Source organism: Ogataea haglerorum, assembly GCF_019207285.1.
Source record: "Ogataea haglerorum isolate 81-453-3 chromosome Unknown 81-453-3_NODE_4_length_651989_cov_98.092404, whole genome shotgun sequence".
Classification (NCBI taxonomy): Eukaryota; Fungi; Ascomycota; class Pichiomycetes; order Pichiales; family Pichiaceae; genus Ogataea; species Ogataea haglerorum.
The window spans coordinates 337,834-354,524 of NW_025065154.1; the positions used below are offsets into that span (position 1 = coordinate 337,834).

The 16,691-nt window shown below is 52.0% G+C and overlaps 13 protein-coding genes across 13 annotated transcripts; 6 read left to right on the forward strand and 7 right to left on the reverse strand.

Annotated features, from left to right (window-relative positions):
• Positions 1 to 105: 105 nt before the first annotated feature.
• On the forward strand, positions 106 to 465 carry KL911_001757 (uncharacterized protein; the record flags this gene model as incomplete). Its single annotated transcript, XM_043196750.1, has 1 exon — positions 106 to 465. The coding sequence occupies one exon, from the start codon at positions 106 to 108 to the stop codon at positions 463 to 465; it is 360 nt and encodes a 119-aa protein (XP_043055518.1).
• A 3-nt stretch (positions 466 to 468) lies between these two features.
• On the reverse strand, positions 469 to 957 carry KL911_001758 (uncharacterized protein; the record flags this gene model as incomplete). Its single annotated transcript, XM_043196751.1, has 1 exon — positions 469 to 957. One exon carries the CDS (start codon positions 955 to 957, stop codon positions 469 to 471), a length of 489 nt encoding a protein of 162 aa, XP_043055519.1.
• A 343-nt stretch (positions 958 to 1,300) lies between these two features.
• Positions 1,301 to 3,736, forward strand: KL911_001759 (uncharacterized protein; the record flags this gene model as incomplete). The annotated part of the gene is made up of 2 exons (XM_043196752.1): positions 1,301 to 1,900; positions 2,084 to 3,736. 2 exons carry the CDS (start codon positions 1,301 to 1,303, stop codon positions 3,734 to 3,736), a joined length of 2,253 nt encoding a protein of 750 aa, XP_043055520.1.
• Positions 3,737 to 3,841: 105 nt separating this feature from the next.
• KL911_001760 (uncharacterized protein) lies at positions 3,842 to 4,471 on the forward strand (the record flags this gene model as incomplete). The annotated part of the gene is made up of 2 exons (XM_043196754.1): positions 3,842 to 3,860; positions 4,047 to 4,471. The coding sequence occupies 2 exons, from the start codon at positions 3,842 to 3,844 to the stop codon at positions 4,469 to 4,471; spliced, it is 444 nt and encodes a 147-aa protein (XP_043055521.1).
• Positions 4,472 to 4,765: 294 nt separating this feature from the next.
• On the forward strand, positions 4,766 to 6,592 carry KL911_001761 (uncharacterized protein; the record flags this gene model as incomplete). The annotated part of the gene is made up of 1 exon (XM_043196755.1): positions 4,766 to 6,592. One exon carries the CDS (start codon positions 4,766 to 4,768, stop codon positions 6,590 to 6,592), a length of 1,827 nt encoding a protein of 608 aa, XP_043055522.1.
• A 23-nt stretch (positions 6,593 to 6,615) lies between these two features.
• Positions 6,616 to 7,567, reverse strand: KL911_001762 (uncharacterized protein; the record flags this gene model as incomplete). Its single annotated transcript, XM_043196756.1, has 2 exons — positions 6,616 to 7,451; positions 7,519 to 7,567. 2 exons carry the CDS (start codon positions 7,565 to 7,567, stop codon positions 6,616 to 6,618), a joined length of 885 nt encoding a protein of 294 aa, XP_043055523.1.
• Positions 7,568 to 7,616: 49 nt separating this feature from the next.
• On the forward strand, positions 7,617 to 8,378 carry KL911_001763 (uncharacterized protein; the record flags this gene model as incomplete). Its single annotated transcript, XM_043196757.1, has 1 exon — positions 7,617 to 8,378. The coding sequence occupies one exon, from the start codon at positions 7,617 to 7,619 to the stop codon at positions 8,376 to 8,378; it is 762 nt and encodes a 253-aa protein (XP_043055524.1).
• A 74-nt stretch (positions 8,379 to 8,452) lies between these two features.
• KL911_001764 (uncharacterized protein) lies at positions 8,453 to 9,607 on the forward strand (the record flags this gene model as incomplete). The annotated part of the gene is made up of 1 exon (XM_043196758.1): positions 8,453 to 9,607. One exon carries the CDS (start codon positions 8,453 to 8,455, stop codon positions 9,605 to 9,607), a length of 1,155 nt encoding a protein of 384 aa, XP_043055525.1.
• A 41-nt stretch (positions 9,608 to 9,648) lies between these two features.
• On the reverse strand, positions 9,649 to 11,751 carry KL911_001765 (uncharacterized protein; the record flags this gene model as incomplete). Its single annotated transcript, XM_043196759.1, has 1 exon — positions 9,649 to 11,751. One exon carries the CDS (start codon positions 11,749 to 11,751, stop codon positions 9,649 to 9,651), a length of 2,103 nt encoding a protein of 700 aa, XP_043055526.1.
• A 531-nt stretch (positions 11,752 to 12,282) lies between these two features.
• KL911_001766 (uncharacterized protein) lies at positions 12,283 to 12,645 on the reverse strand (the record flags this gene model as incomplete). Its single annotated transcript, XM_043196760.1, has 1 exon — positions 12,283 to 12,645. The coding sequence occupies one exon, from the start codon at positions 12,643 to 12,645 to the stop codon at positions 12,283 to 12,285; it is 363 nt and encodes a 120-aa protein (XP_043055527.1).
• Positions 12,646 to 12,780: 135 nt separating this feature from the next.
• KL911_001767 (uncharacterized protein) lies at positions 12,781 to 14,631 on the reverse strand (the record flags this gene model as incomplete). The annotated part of the gene is made up of 1 exon (XM_043196761.1): positions 12,781 to 14,631. One exon carries the CDS (start codon positions 14,629 to 14,631, stop codon positions 12,781 to 12,783), a length of 1,851 nt encoding a protein of 616 aa, XP_043055528.1.
• Positions 14,632 to 14,753: 122 nt separating this feature from the next.
• On the reverse strand, positions 14,754 to 16,118 carry KL911_001768 (uncharacterized protein; the record flags this gene model as incomplete). Its single annotated transcript, XM_043196762.1, has 1 exon — positions 14,754 to 16,118. The coding sequence occupies one exon, from the start codon at positions 16,116 to 16,118 to the stop codon at positions 14,754 to 14,756; it is 1,365 nt and encodes a 454-aa protein (XP_043055529.1).
• Positions 16,119 to 16,181: 63 nt separating this feature from the next.
• On the reverse strand, positions 16,182 to 16,586 carry KL911_001769 (uncharacterized protein; the record flags this gene model as incomplete). Its single annotated transcript, XM_043196763.1, has 1 exon — positions 16,182 to 16,586. One exon carries the CDS (start codon positions 16,584 to 16,586, stop codon positions 16,182 to 16,184), a length of 405 nt encoding a protein of 134 aa, XP_043055530.1.
• Between the last annotated feature and the right edge of the window lie 105 nt (positions 16,587 to 16,691).

A 16,691-nucleotide genomic window follows, 5' to 3' on the forward strand; every position in this document is an offset into this window, starting at 1 on the left:
ATGGCGGAGAGGCTTCTGTCACGTGGTCGTTGTCACGTGGACCTTTTCCCAAGGAAGCCATTTAGTACGGTTTCCGGTGTAGTTATTTAATCTCGAGAATTTACTATGAACAGCACTATCACACTGGTGGTGACACTGGTCGTTGCGTTTGTGTTCATAGCGTACTTTCTGGGCGATGACGCGGGCGTGACGGACGAGATGGTGGCGCGTGTGGCCCAGATCGCGCCGCACCTGCCGCCGTCGGTGATCCGCCGTGATCTGGAACGCACCCGCAGTGTTCACGTCACGATCGATAACTACTTGAACGGGCTACTCGCAGCGCACGAAACGGGCGAATCGCAATGTATCGGAAGCCAGCCTATAAAGAAGCAGGATCGCAAGCCCGCCCAATTCGAAGGGCTGGACTTCGAACAGAAAAAACGGGAAATGGTGCTCAGAGCTCGTCAGAGACTAAATCTCGGCTGATGTTTAGTTTCGTCTGTCAAAATACATCTTGAACTTCTTGTTCTCGTTCTTGACTCTGTAGATGAAACCCATTATCACATCGCTCTCCTTCACGGTCAGCTGGTTATTGAAATGGTCCTCGACTGCGTGTCTGAGGTCGTCTCTGTTGCGGTATTCGTACATGTTAGTGCCACTGCTGAGCTCGTTTTTCGCGTACGACTCGGATGACTCCCCGAGCTCCGAGCCCTCCAGCATGTAGCCCTGGAGCGTCTTGACATCAGGGGTGATGATCTGCGAAGGGTTCAGATACAGCTCTCTGTATTTGCGAAGCTGTTCCTCTGTCCAGCTGGAGAAATCCAGGGGATCTTTGACGGGGAAATCCTGCGGGCCATTTGAGTGGATGTACTTGGCCAGAAACTCCTTCTGCTGCTGAGCGAGCACCTGGTTGCGATGCTTTGTGGACGACCGCGACGACGAAACCTGTTCCGGCTCGGAGGTGTCTCTTCTAGCCATACTTTAATAAAATATTTTTTTTTCACTCATGTCTAACGTATACATTCTGGGAGCGGGAGGAATTGGCACGTTGGTGGCGTCTGCGCTGACAAAAAGACATGCTGTGAACTTCGTGGTGAGGAGGAAAGAGAAGCTGGATCTTCTGAAGAAGACCAACAACACGGTCACAATCACCCAGCTTTTCAACCACGGCCGGCGGAGAGACTGCAAGATCGCGCGAGCGTGTCAAGCTGACGCGATTCCGGACCAGCACATCGACTTTCTGATTGTCAGTGTCAAGACGTTCGACACAGCGAAGTCGCTGGCGCCGCTGCTGCCGAAGATCTCGCCGTCCACCAGCATCATGCTTATTCAGAACGGCATGGGTGTTTTGGAGGAGCTGTATGCCAGTGTGTGGCCGCGCCCATCCGAACGGCCTGTTTTCTACCAGGGAGTGATTACGCATGGTGTTTTCCAGGACAGAGACCAGGAAGGCACATTCAGCTATAATCATGCCGGAAACGGAGATCTCAAGATCGCCAGGGTCGACGGCAAGAAGCCAGACCATCCGGTGGTGCAAACTCTCGTAGAGAGCGACCTGCGCACCACAGTGTACTCGCACGAGGAGCTTCTTGTGCACCAGGTCGCGAAACTGATGCTGAACTGCTGCATGAACCCGACCACTGCTGTTCTGGACTGCGTGAACTACGAGATCGACGGAGTGGACCCGATCAGAGAGTATTTCAGCAGGCTTGTCCACGAGGCGATGGCGATTCTGCGCGCGCGGTACCCGTTTCTGGAAGGCCGTGCGGAACTCGCCGAGTCGCGTCTGGTGGAGTTCATTCTTGAAAAAGGTTGCAAAGTGAACGGGAAAAACAGCACGAGCATGAGACAGGACACCTTGTTTCTGAGAGACACGGAAATAGACTACATCAACGGGTACGTTGTGCGCTTGGCAGAGCAGGTAGGAAAAGACGCGCCCTACAACAGGACCATCCAGCTGCTGGCGAAAAGCAGATTAGCAATAAATCGATCCAGAGCATATTATAAAGGAATAAATTAATTACGCTTTTTCTCCGTAAACTCTCACTTCCTGGCCCTTCGAGCTCACCGCCTCGATGATGTTGTCCTCGTCGTCCGTGACCAGTTGGTCCTTGTCGAGGTTGCTCTTTGGCCCCTTGTAGATCTTGTGAGCGTACACGACGTACCACACCATACACAGGAACATCGAGCCCCAGTAGACCAGCACCGTCCAGTTCATCATGTCTGGGGTGTTATCTGCTCCTTTGTACTGCGGAAAGTTCAAGATCGGAATCATGAGCGTCACAAAACACACTGCCACCACTCCGGACGGAATGGAGAACACGCCCAGGTGCCACGGGCCCTTCTGGAACGTTTTTCTCGAGTAGGTGATCCGGAGCAGCGTAGGCACGGTAAAGGAGATGAACGAGCCAATTGCTCCGACAGAGAAAATGGCATCGATCGGCGTTTCGCCGCCAAACATGAGCAGCAGCAGCAGCTCGCCCAGGAACCAGTTGGCCCACACAGCGTTGACAGGAGTCTTTGTGGTGGCGTTGACGTGCGACCAGACCTTCGACAGCGGGAAACAGCCGTCTCTCGAGTACGAGAAGAGCACTCTGGACGCGGCAATCATACAGGAAAAGGCCATGGAGAAGGAGAGCACAATGGCGAACGCGGTCAGCGCGAACACTCTCTCCTTAGTCAGGATCTGCGCCAGATACGCGACGTACGGCTGGCCCAGCTCGTCGTTGACGGCATCGTCAACGTTGACGATCGTGTACGCCATGGCGAGCTGGAAAACGAACCCGAGAATGCCTCCCACGGACGCGGTCAGCACGATGGCCCGCGGCGTCGCCAGCTGGGCGTTGCTGCACTCCTCGGCCAGGTGGAACGGCGAGTCGAAACCGGACATCGTCCAGATCACGGCCATGAAGCTCATCAGGATGCAGATTCCGTCCGGCCACTCGGTGAAGTTGGTGATTCTCCAGGCCACGTTGTCGCTGTTGAACTTGGACAGCCCCTGGTCGCTTCTGGTGTTACCGCCCAGGATCATAACGAAAGAGATGAACAGAAAGAGCAGGTTGAGCGCGGTCGAGCCGGAGTTGATCCAGGCGATCCATCTGGTAGGGAGCGAGGCGATGATAGAGCAGAAAAACGTCAGACACGACGTCAGCAGATACAACTGCCAGTTGGTGGCAGAGTAGTTTGGGTCGTTCAGCGACTTGAGCGCCAGAATCATGCTGGCACAGCCGTACGCAACAGATGGAGCGCCCGTCACCTGCACAAAGTAGTTCGACCAGCCAACAAACCAGGAGAGCACAGCTTTGTAGCGGGGCGGGGCAAGCATGGCCGTGGCATAGTAGAGTCCGCCCGAAGTCGGGAAGGCGCTCGAGATCTCGGCCATGGAGCACGCGACGGCCATGACACCGATCATGCCCACCAGATACGCCCAGGTGAGTCCTGCATTGCCGGAGTAGGCGAGCGAGTACCACAGGGTGGACGCGATCGAGGGCAGAAGACCGAGCACCGAGAACGAGACTCCGAAGGTGGTGAGCAGCGAGAACTCTCTTTTGAACTCCTGCTTGTAGCCGAGGGCCAGAATGACGGCCTCGTCCTTGTCCACGGGGTGGTCCACAACGATTCTCTGCGACTTGTTGGAGAGAACAGAAGTGATGTGCATTTGGTCCACCGAGAGGATCGTGGCGGTGGACCGGACAGGATCAACGTTTGGGGCCATGGTGCAAAATGCTCTCCAGGATCGAATTGTGTCTATATATAAAGAGCTTATCAAAAAGATTTAAATTGTGCATATCGGAAAAGTCTGTGTGTCGTCTTATCGGAGAACATGCCTTGGCGGCAACAAAGCTGGTGTTGCAGAAACGACATGTGGAGATTGGGCTGCAGTCGAGAAAGGAAGCCCGAAGACGCCTCTTATTGGCTCCGCAGCCGGGGTTTAGTTTGCAATAGCCGTGTTCAGAGAAGCCGTGGTGGACTTTCCCTTTTTAGACCTGATAGCAAAAATTTTTTGCATGTTATCAGAGTGGCGTTTCATGCACTGTTGCCGTCGATCGGCGGGTCGACTTCTTGAGAATCTTTGGAAAAACTTGGTTTTAATAGGCTGATGAGATACGCAAGAACACTACTCCGTTCCGGGACATTTCTGGCCAGAGCTGCTGTTTTGACAGCTCGGCCCACTGTGCACAGCCGCGTGGTGCAAAGGGCGCCTCTGACACAGCAGAGCGTGCGCTGTAACTCCATCTCAGCCAGGACCGATGGCGCTGACATCCCGGAGAGCGTGCGAAACCTCACAATGGAACAGTACGATACAAGTGCAAGCGAGACGCTGGAATCTATCTACTGCGATCTGGACGAGTTCTTCGACGAGCACAACATCGCGGACGCCGACGTCGAGGAAAGCGTAAGTATATCCAGGCCCATGCAACTAACTCCAGGCTGGCATATTGACGCTCAACACCCCACAGGGCTCGTATGTGCTCAACAAGCAGCCGCCTAATAAACAACTATGGCTGAGCTCTCCGATCTCTGGCCCAAAAAGGTTTGACTTGCTGGACGGCGAGTGGGTCAGCATTCGGGACGGCGTCAAACTCCGCGACCTTCTGGAGGAGGAGATGATCCAGATTTTTGGCGATTTCAGCTTCAGCGAGCAGTTCTAGCTGGCAAATAGAGCATCGGATTGTACATATCTCATGGGTTCCCGTCACGTGCATGGAACGAAATCGACTTCTGCAACTTTTGACAGACCTCCACGACCGTAAAATTTTTTTTTAAATAATTTGGTACCTTCACCATGTCGACTGTTTCTGCTTCGAAAGCAAAGAGAGAGGCTAAGAAGGCTGCCAAGGCCGCCGAGGGAAAGCTCAAGACCAAGAAGCTGACAAAGAAAGAAAAGGAAAAGCTCGAGTCCGGCGGAGACGTGTCTTCAGCTGCAGATGAGATCGAAAAGCTCAAGTTGCAACAGGACAAGGACGGACTGAGTGACAGAGTGACCACCGGTGTTCTAGACTCTCTGGAGACCTCCAGAGATATCAAGATGTCGTCTGTGTCGCTTCTTTTCCACGGAAAAGTGCTTCTGCAAGACTCCTCTTTGGAATTGAACTACGGGAGACGCTACGGGTTGCTTGGAGAGAACGGTTGCGGTAAGTCCACTTTCCTGAGGGCTCTGGCCGCCAGAGAGTACCCAATTCCAGAACACATCGACGTTTATTTATTGAACGAGCCGGCCAATGCCTCTGAGTACTCTGCCCTGGACTGGGTTGTGAGAGAGGCCGAGTCCGAGCTTGCTCGTCTGGAAAAAGAAGTTGAGGATATTATCGTCAACGACGGGCCTGAATCGCCATTGTTGGAGCCTCTGTATGAGAAGATCGACGAGATGGATCCTTCCACTTTCGAAGCCAGAGCAGCGGTTATTCTGACTGGTCTGGGCTTCAACCCTCAGACAATCAAGAAGAAGACCAAGGACATGTCTGGTGGATGGAGAATGAGAGTTGCTCTTGCCAAGGCCCTGTTCGTCAAGCCTACGTTGCTGCTGCTGGATGACCCTACTGCCCACTTGGACCTGGAGGCCTGTGTGTGGCTGGAGGAGTACTTGAAGCTTTTCGATAAAACTTTGATTCTTGTTTCGCACTCCGAGGACTTTTTGAACGGTGTTTGCACCAACATGATTGACATGAGAATGAAGAAAATTACCCAGTACGGTGGTAACTACGACGCCTACGTTAAGACGAGAACTGAGTTGGAGACCAACCAAATGAAACAATACTACAAACAGCAAGAGGAAATCCAACACATCAAAAAATTCATTGCTTCCGCAGGTACCTATGCCAACCTGGTGAGACAGGCCAAGTCCAGACAAAAGATCCTTGACAAGATGGAAGCCGATGGTCTGATCCAGCCGGTGGTCCCCGACAAGGTTTTCACATTCAAGTTCCCAGAGGTGGAAAGACTCCCTCCACCGGTGCTCTCTTTCGACGACATCTCATTCGCTTACGACGGAAACCCAGAACATTACCTGTACAAGGACCTTTCGTTTGGAGTCGACATGGACTCGAGAATCGCACTGGTTGGACCGAACGGTGTGGGTAAGTCCACGCTGCTGAAGCTTATGACGGGTGAGCTTCAGCCGCAGAAGGGAAGAGTGTCCAAGCACACCCACTTGAAGATCGGTGTGTATTCGCAGCACTCTGCTGACCAGCTCGACCTCACCAAAACGCCTCTGGAGTTTGTCAGGGATAAATTTTCGCACATTTCCCAGGACTTCCAGTACTGGAGAGGCCAACTGGGAAGATTTGGTCTGACCGGTGAAGGTCAGACCTCGCAGATGGCTACCTTGTCCGAGGGACAGAGATCCAGAGTGGTGTTTGCTCTGTTGGCCCTCGAGCACCCTAATGTTTTGTTGCTGGACGAGCCTACCAACGGCTTGGACATCCCAACAATCGACTCTCTGGCCAACGCCATCAACAGCTTCAACGGAGGTGTTTGTGTCGTGTCCCACGATTTCAGATTGCTGGACAAGATCGCAAAAGATATCTACGTTGTTGAGAACCAAACGGCAACCAGATGGGATGGTACTATCGGCCAATACAAGGCCAAGCTGGCCAAGAATATTGTGCTCTAAGTATAAATACAATAAATACCATTCTATTTTTCCGTTTTTATATTGATCCCGTTGTTCAGGTCCCGCAGATCGGCAGCAAAGAGCACCGAGTGAGCCCAGCCAGCGTACTCGCCCCAAAGGTGCCTGAACTTTTCCTGGATTTGCGCGTAGAGCTCTTTGTTCAGCAGTTTTCCGGGCATGTGGTACCTTTTGGTAGCAATCTTGAAAACATGGGTATCGACCGGAACCACGTCGTGCTTGTCCAGCGACATCAGACACACGCAGTCGGCAACTTTCGGACCGACGCCCATGAACGTCTGGAGGTACTCGTGGCAGGTTTTATGGGGCTCTGTTCTCATCGAGTAGAGTTTCACAAGCTCGTCCTTCTCCGTGAGCATCTTGGCTGTTTGCTGGATGAATTTTGCCCGGTACCCAAATCCAAGCGCGCGTAGCTCGGCCTCGACGTTTGGCTGCGCCAAACGCTCTGGCTCGGGGAATTTGTAGTGCTTTATTCCCTGGTACTCGGCCAAAAACTCGCCATAGTGAACACACAGTTTTTCGCACATTTGCGAGATCCGTTTCACGTTGTTATTGGTCGAACAGATAAACGACACAAGGTTCTCCCACGGGTCCTGTCTGAGCATGCGTATTCCGCCGAAATTTGCAGAGTTCTTCGTGAAGTGCTTATCTTTGGATGCCCAGTCAAGGTACAGCTCTTCGAGCCTGATAGACAGGTTGAAGTAGTCCAGGACTACCTCCTCGGTGTCCTTCAAATGCGGAATGGATGCGTAGTGGAGGAATGTATCGTCCTGTTTGAGAAGCAGCACTCTGTTCTGGATCGTACAGGACCAGATGTCGTCGACGTATTTCCAGCGGAATGCTTGCCCGCAGCGCAAAACTCTGGAGATCGAGAGTTCCTGACGTTAGAGCATTTCCTGCGCGTCTACGTACCTTTGGAGAGAGCTGGATGGCCCTCCAGACGATGTCTTTGGTCATGATGTGAGGACGCGTCGGCTGAAAATTTTCGTCGCGTCGAGAAATAATTATGGTTTTGCACAACGATAAGTGGAAGTGGAAGAACAAGCGCAAGCATTTGAAAAAGGTGGGCGAGGCGCAGCAGAGCGACGAGTCCAGTGGACAATCGAGCGAGGACGAGCTCATCACCAACGAGTGGCGGTTTGAGGAGCTGAAGCCCGTACAGCATCCTAAAGACGAGGAGCAGATAGCATTGGAGCGGGAGCAGAGACAGATGGAGTTGGAGCGGGACGAGGCCCACACGCGGCTGGTTCTGGAGAAACTGAAGCTGGCTGCACCTGAAATCAGCACATCTGGCAAAGAGAAGGACGCGAAAAAGATGACCAAGCAGGAGCTGCTAAATTGGAGTTTGGAGCACCAGGGCGACTCTGAGCCTGATACAGCAGCTCGCAGCATCCGCACACTGAGCGAGGGCGAAAAGGCCCGCTTCTACGAGCTGCAGGAGCGCATAGAGCGGCAGAAAATGGTGACGTCCATGAAAAAGAAGTTTGCTGCCACAGGACGAACAAAGGTGCTGGAGCTGTCCAAAGTGGACGACGACAACTACAAGGCCGTGAATGCGCGGCGGCTCGAAGAGTCCGCGAAGAAGCCCAAGGACGGCGAGTTCGAGGACAGTTTGGCAGATCTGCTGGGAGACCGGACAATTCTGGCTCAGGATTCTGAGGCGAAACCAGCACCCAGAGCAGACAAGAAGATGTCAAACCGAGGCCCGTCGTTCAAGCTCGACTCTACGCCAGCCGAAGACGAGTTTTTGGACCGTCTGCTTGGATGACACTCCGTGCGCCGATCGACCCGGTGCGACGCGGACGCGAAAATAAATACATTTTCACCTTACTGTGCCGAAGCATGGACACGGCGGATGCCAGCGTGCTGTTGCCCGACGACCAGGAGATTCTGGGAGCACTGAAGAGCTTTCTGATTCGGAAGAATGCAGCAATACGACGGCAGACCGGCAATAACCGCGGCGATCTGGCCGAGCAGGTGCGCCAGCAGCGGCACGAAATCATCGAATTGCGCAACAGGTGCCGCGTGCTCGAGGAGAAGCTCCAGTCGTACGAGCGGGGCACTCCTAAGAAGACCCATCTGTCGCCACTAAAAGCTCAGCAGCACTCGCCAACGTATTCTGCGCTTTCTGGCACAGAGACCGAGGACTCGGAGTTCAACACGCCACGAAAACTGCGGCTGGTGGGCACGGCCGCTCTCGTGGCGACGAGTCCCGCAAAGAACGACTCAATCCTGCAAGACTGCGACGAAGAATCACTAAAGGTGCTAACACAGAGCAACTCGCAGCAGCCACGCGAAAAAATCCGGCAGATGGCCGTGGTGGACCTGACACAGCATCCGGGCCGCAAGGGTAACTGGTGGCCGGAGGATTTCAAGCCGAACCCGGAAACCAACTTTGGACAAACAGAGGCGTTCAAGTTGCGTCGCATTAATGCCAAGTACGCGCATCCAGCGTTGCAGACACAGTACAAGTACCAGCAGCAGCATCTGAAGCAGGAGGCCATGAAAGATTTCAATCGGCTGGCAGGACAGGTAGAGCCGGTGACGCCTGGAGTGAAGCTGGTGTGGAGCGCTGCCGACGCTGCGTCGCTGCCGACGCCGCTGAAAACTCCCGACCAGGCCCTGAGCAACCCGAAAATCGACCCGGTGTTTAAATTTGAGATCAACAGGTCCAACTACAAAAATCTCGACCTCAACCTGAACAGCAACAAAATTAAGCTCTGGCTCGACCTGCAGGACTCGCCGCCGGGCCACGAGCGGTCGGAGTTCCCCACGCCGTCGCAGTCGGAAGCAGACCGACAGAAAAGCGTCAAGCGTGCCAGACTGGTGGCTCTGCAAAGACTGTTCCAGGCGGTGTTCATGGTGCAACCAACAGACAAGTCAGGAACGTCGTACCAGCAGGTTGGCAAGTTTATTTTCCGCAACGACGAATGGAACCAGCTCGTGAGACGCAACGAGTTCCACATCGACGAGTCGGTGTTCTACAACGCCGAATAGCTATGAATTGCATCCGAATTAAATACAGTATATTTCTCTATTTATTTCTTGTTGCTCCTGTAGTCAAGGTAGTTGTAGTAGTTGAAGCTGTTGAGCGCCGGGTTCAGCTCCAGCGACGTGCTCACAAACTGCTTTGCGCCCTCGGAGAGCCCGTGGTGCACGGTCTCGTGAGAAGAGGTCGGCGTCAGAGACGTGAGAACGTTGCCGTGGCCGTCGGTCAGGGTTTTGGACGTCTGCTCGGGGTAGAACCGCTTGAGAGGAATCCAGCTCTGGAACAGCTCGTATGATGCGAGAGTAAATCCGAATTGAGGCGACGACCGGCAGATTCTGGCGATGCCACCCTTGAAAAGAGCCGAAAAGCCTTCTTCCTTCAATATTCGCGTGAACGCGTCCGCAATATTCTTGTAAGCCTTCTCGCCGGGACGACTCTCCACCTGGAGCCTGGTCTTGATCACGTCGCACGGAGTCGTGAAGTATGCGGCCGGCATTCCCGCAAGCGCTCCGCTAAGAAGCAGTTCCCACGACTCGAGCTTGCTTTTCTTGGCTGGGTTGTTCGGATCAAAGCCAAACACAAACTTCTTGATGTTTGCGTATGCTGGGAAGTAGATGGCGCTGAACGGCACGTCTCTGAGCAAACAGGCGGATGCTCCTTTATAAAGGCCCCGGAGTCCCAGCTCCTTCACAATGTCGACGGCAGACTTCTCAACATACGGAAGACCGTCCTTGGCCATCTGTCTCACAGTTTCTCCTTGCACTTGCAGTCTGATTTTGGTGATCTCAAGAGGATTGGTGAATATGACCTGGCACGCACCGGCAGACGAACCGGCCAGGATCTCCCAGCCCATAGTCAGCTCGCCGTTCTTGCAGTAGCCCGCACCGATGCCTCTCACTATGTCATTAACAGTAAGTTTGATAGCCTTCTCCGGAGCAACACCAACCAGCTGAGGAAGAAGACCGGAGTAAAGCCCAAAAAACCCTTCGTGCTTAAACACTTTGCGGAAACAGTCTCCGTAGGACGAGTAGAGAGAGTTGCTTTTTTGGTTCTGCATTCTGGTCTTCACCAAATCAATTGGATAAACAACGGTCGCACCAATAGCACCTGCCACTGATCCAAGAAGGAAAGAGTAGGCCGAGTTCAGGATCGGATAAAAGCTGAACGGAACGATATCCGACGACTCGCGGCTTTTGATCAAGTCGTCTGTGAGAATAGCCAACATGTCGCCAGATTTAATGGCAGAGGTCCGATCCTGCTGCTGCAGAAGCTGCAGGTTCCATTTGAAGAAAAGCGACGCCTCCTCCTCGGTGAGGGAGCCAGCAACGCGAGATTTGGCAAACCTGTAGAACTCATCCTTGGAAATAAGTTTATTTGTGTTGTTGTACTGTCCGGTCGAAATTTGCTCGTATATGGCGTAGTTGAGCGAGGGAAGGTCTTTAAGAAGCTTGATCACGGTTTCCGAGTCGCTCAGCGACAATCTCGAACCGAAGTTGGCTTCTGAGAACGATTCGATCCGTGAGAGAATATCGTCGGGGAGTCTAGAGTGGAATATTTCGTTGACTATGTTTCTAAAGTTAGCGATGTCGATCCTGTCATCCTGGGACAGCTGCTTGAATTTCTCATCGAGCTTGATCAGCGGAAGCTTCTCGATAAGCGCGGAGAAGTCTGCCGGGGTCAGTTTCTCGAGTTTATTCTCTTCGAGATATTTTTTCACGGGCTCGATATCAGAGCTTGTTTTTATTGTCTGGTTCAGGTTCGCCAGAATATCTAAGAAGCGGTCCGTCTTGATCTCCTGAAGCGTCTCCCGCTCGTTGTAAAAGTCTTTCTCGAACAGCTTGAACAGCTTGAAGAGTAGCTTGGGCGACTCCTCAGTGTGGGTCTGCACATTGAGGAGTTCCTTGGAGAATTTCTGAAAATCGCTCTCCGTCAAGTATCCCTTCTTCTCGTGGTCGGCAATTAGATACAGTAGCCCAAAGGAGTCGATCGGCAGGAACGAAGTCACCCTAGATAGATTTGGCCTTTCCTGATTCCTGAGCACATTCACAAAATCCTCAAACTTCAACACTTTCTCCTGAGTGTCCAGATCTGAGTACTGTTTGGAAAACTGCTCAAAAATGGTAGACAGGGATGAATCTACGTCAGGTGACATGGTGGGGGAAACGGTCTTGTGAGTGGAAGTTAAAGAAAGTAGAGGAGAATCACTTTTATTTGTAGTGGTAATCATGACTCAGATTCCAGTTCGTATTGTTCAAAACTATTGTTAGAGCCGGAACCACCTATGGAGAAAAGGAATACAAAGCGAAAAAACTTTCTGTGATGATTCCAGGGAATATCGATATATATACAATTTGAGAGGTTATTCCTTATCGCAGGAGCGGGGACGTCTGTTTTTCGCCTGGTTGGCTGCAGTGGTAAAAATAGTCTACATTACCTTGACTGGGAGTGCGCGTTATTACGTGTACCCCGGGTGCTTGCCACATCGGTTATTTCCCGTGGTCCACTTCGCCGTTGGCACGCGTAAAAAGCCGGTCCGAAAATTGATGCGGTAATTTCGTGTTACCCGGCCCAACGTTTCGGAGTCACCCCCACAACCAAGCAGGTTCGTTGCAGCGATCGAAAATGGTTTAACAATCAAATCTCTTGTTTATTTAGTACAGCTATACATAAGTCCCCGAGGAGTTTATTTCTTGGTGGAGTCAGCACCATCCTTGGCACCCTCTTTGGCACCGGAAAGAGCACCAGAGACGTACTCCACGGCCTCGTTCAACTTCTCCTTACCGGCATCCAAGTACTGGGTGGCAGTGTCGGCCAGGCTGCTCTGGTTTTGGCCGGCCTCGGACTTGGCCTTCTCCGAGCCTGACTGAACCTTGTCGCTCAAAGTCTGCGCAAAGGACTTCTGGTTGTCTGGGGTCACCTTGGACGCCAGTTTATCTGCTTGGTCTGTGACTTGCTCCTTGGTTTTCTCGAAAGCACTTTTCTGAGAGTCTGGCTTCACGGTCTCAGTGAATTTGTCGCCAAAGTCTTTTCTTCCAATGTCACTCATGTCTGTTTCTATGTATAAGGACGGAGGCGGACGGGCTCATTTTATAGCTCACAAATAGCAATCAACCATACGTAATAGCAAGCAAGTGTTGCCGAAAAATACGGGGTTTATAGAATGGGATTACGTAATCTGTGGCTATTCGGTCTCGTCGTCAAGCCAGTCTTTGGCCCTCGAAATGGCCTTTTCCCAGCGGTTCCACATGTGGTGTCTTTTCTCGTCGTCCAGCTGGGCCACAAACATGTTGCTTTCGTCCGATTTGCCGTTCAGTTTTTCGGTCACGTCTTTGAGCGACTTCCAGACCCCGACCTTTTTATGAAGTCCTGCAGCTATGGCAGAACCCAAAGCAGTGCACTCTGCATTGTCAGATCTCACAACTGAAACGCATGGCCCCAGAAGATCCGCCTGGATCTGCATCACGACGTCAGACTGGGACATTCCTCCGTCCACGTGGAGGGTGTTGAGCGGGTTATTCTTATCTTGGAGCTCGGCGTGGTCCAGGAAGTCGGATGATCTGCCCGCGTCCGAGACCATGGCGCGCAAAATCGCACGGACCTGGAAACAGACTCCCTCGATGGCCGCTCTGGCGATGTGAGAGGCCTTGGAGTACTGCGTGAGCCCGAAGATTGTTCCTGTGGTTCTGGGGTTCCAGTATGGAGCAAAAAGGCCAGAGAACGCAGGCACAAACACCACGCCGGCGCTCGTAGGAGCCTGAGCAGCAAGAGGGCCGATGTGCGACGAGCTGTAAATGAGTTTCAGGTTGTCTCTCAGCCACTGGACACAGGCACCGGCAACAGCGATCGAACCCTCCAGACAGTAGTGCGGACTAACCGAGTCTTTGCCGTCGATAGAAGGGTCCAAGTCGGGGAACCAGTATCCAACAGTGGTGACTGCACCGTGCTTGGAAACCAGTTTTTTGTTGCCTGTGTTGTACAGCAAGAAGGCACCCGTACCGTAGGTACACTTGGCGTCTCCTTTTTGGAAAGCCAGCTGGCCGACGAGAGAGGCGGACTGGTCGCCCAAGCAGCCTGTGATCGGAACGCCTGCCAGCAGTCTCATGATGATCTCTTCCGCGTCCTGCGACAGCACCTTCCGCTGGTAGCCAATGTGCTTCAGGTCTGGCAGCTGGAACGTTCCGAAATCGTAACAGCTAGGCACAATTTTTGGCAGATTGATTTTGGTGGTATCGACTCTCCAAAACTCCAGCAACGCCTCGTCGTAGTCCTTGGTCTCCAGGTTCATGAAACTGGTTCTTGACGCGTTCGTGATGTCTGTGAGAAACGATTTCTCTTTGGTGATATTGTAGATCAGCCAGGTGTCGATAGTACCAAACATCAGGTCGCACTCTCCGCTGTCATAACTTTGCTGTATTTCTGGGATGTTTTCGTACAGCCAGGTCCATTTGAGAGAAGAAAAATAGGTCGAGATTGGACAGCCCGACCGCTCCTGGAGCATGGCGCGGATATCCTCGGGGACAACACTGTTCAGCTGGTTCATCAAGTTAAGAGTCCGAGTGTCGTTCCAGACAATACCGTTGTGCAGCGGCCTGCCGGTACGTTTGGACCATATAATGGTGGTCTCACGCATGTTGGCGATACCTATTGCCGCCACGTGGTAAACGGTAGGCGAGGACCCATCGAGCGGCTCTTCAGAATTCGAAATTTCGAGTCTCATCAAACAGGCAGCTAGACACTCTAGCACATTGGCCAGAATGTGACAAGGGTCACATTCGACCCACCCAGGTTGAGGGAAAGATAAGGTGGGCCCCATATGGTCTTCTTCGACCTGGACGTGGCCGTCTTTGCCGATTTCCAGGGCTATACCTTCGTTGGAAAAAATGGTTGGGGAATTCCGTTTCGACCCCTCCTTTGCAGAAGTAGAGTACTCGATCTGGTGTTTGGTGATCTCCTCCCCATTCTCGGTGAACAGGATCACTCTGGTGGAGGTGGTACCGACATCTATAGAACAGAGAAGCGGAATACTGGACATCAGTGCAAGCTGGGGTTTAAAAAAAAAAACAACAGGAAACCTATACTACCCCAGATTAGGAGGAAAAAATATTTATGAGATTATGTCTAATGCCAACCCCCATGCAAACTAATAATACTATTTTATTGTATCAGCAACCTTGCAGCCTCTTTGAAATTCGGACTGTTCTTTTCCAAGTCAAACTCCGGGTGGTCCTGCCAGATTAATCGCCGAAAAATCTCGTCCATAACAAGCTGCTGTATGTTATTGGTGAACGGCTCGCGAATGTCGAATCTTGGGTTGGCAGACGCGGCATTAATTTTGGCAATTTCCTCGGCATCAAAATAAATACTCCGCTCGCTGTGCTTCGCCGCCCTGTAGTTCAGCTGGTACAGTTTCTTCGCAAGCAGGTCCCAGTGCTCGGACTGGTTCACGTACACCATGCCCTGGACCAATAGCTTCCAGTTGTCGAGGTCCTCGTAATCGGGAAATTTGCTTTTCAGAAAATTAGTTAGAGCAATAGCAAAGTAGATCTCGCCCGTTAGAATAAAATGCCAGAGAAGATTGCGGACAACGCGAAAACTAGGACTCGATTTGTCATTTGCTTGCGCGGTATCTAGCGTCAACCGCCAAGCCTCATTGGCTTCGCCCCTGGCCAATAGTTCCTTGACCGCCTTGGTGGTCATTGCGACGCTCGTTGTCCGAACTCCGTGCTCCTGCATCGCCGTCCGAATTTCACTCAGATCTCTATTGTCCAGCGACAAGTACTCAAAAAATTCGTCTTGCACGGGTCGCATATCTATCTTTAGCGTCTCCATTTTCCTGTATATCGCTCTTTTCAGATCCAAGTCTCTGAGGCCCCGAAACAGAATATGAAACGTTGTCGCGTTCGGCAAAAGGTGGTACTTGTCCATTATTTGCAAGTTTTCCAGCACATTGGCGATTCTGTTGGGATGGTGTTTCTGTAGCGTTGTCTCCAGAAGCAAGTTCATCACCTCTGTGTCGGGCTGGTAGCCCATCTTGATCATTTTGTCTCTGACCTCAAAACATTCGAGCGTCCTGTATGTTTTGGCAAAAAACCGGATTATCCGCTTGAAGGAAAGTCGCTTTAGATCTGGCGAATTCGTCACTTCGTTGTAGATTCGAGAAATATGCGGCATTAGGCTGGGGTATCGACGGAAATCCAGTTCTGACACAGACGTCACATACCTGTTTATCGATGCCTTTGTGTATTCCGCTGGTGGTTCTGGAAGGAGGTCCCCCAATCTGAGCTTGTCTGTCCGCCTCACCTTGTCTGTCTCGCGACGGAACCCTCGTCGGCCCAGGATGTCCAGAAAATATATCGCGATGACGCTCTCATGGGTGTCCTGTTGCACCTGCAAACCGACTTTTTTGCCTGTCAGTTCCAGAAATCGATCGTAGCGGCTGTGGATCCGTTTTTCCACCGCCTGAAAGGTTGATGTGTTGCTCGCTGCTGTCGAAACACAGAACCTGCGAATTATATTCATAAGTCAAGCCTAAAATTTTATTCGTATTTTTTTATCATGATCTACATTGCCACGAGAGGTGAGTCACTCGTCGTGAATCTGTTTTGACACAGAAATCCAGTCCACCAGCTTCTCGATCGCGTCATTCTCGTCTGGCAGTCTCTCATGCCCGTAGTTCACAATTGCACTGCTCTCTCCCACCTCCTTGTACGTGCTTCGCATTCCGTCGATGGTCTCGCGCCGAAAAACACCCACTTTGTGCTCTCCTTCGAAACGGTGTTCCTTTCCAACTAGCCGTCTGCCCCTCATGTAATTTATGATCTGGTCCTGCCCGTCAACGGAGCACGTAGTTTTCTGTGCATTCCAGAACTGTGATCCCGCCTGCACGGGCCCGCTGTACTCTGAATACACCGGCAGGACGTTACATTCGTATTTGGTCGTTTCTGCTTCCGCAAATTCAATATCTGACGGATGCAGCGATCTGCTCATTACGCGTTGAAATAATGTATTTTCAGGATTTTATTTTTTAATTCGATGAGTGCCATACAGTCCTTCAAACACTACCCATATTTAATCTCCAAGTAGGTATACGAA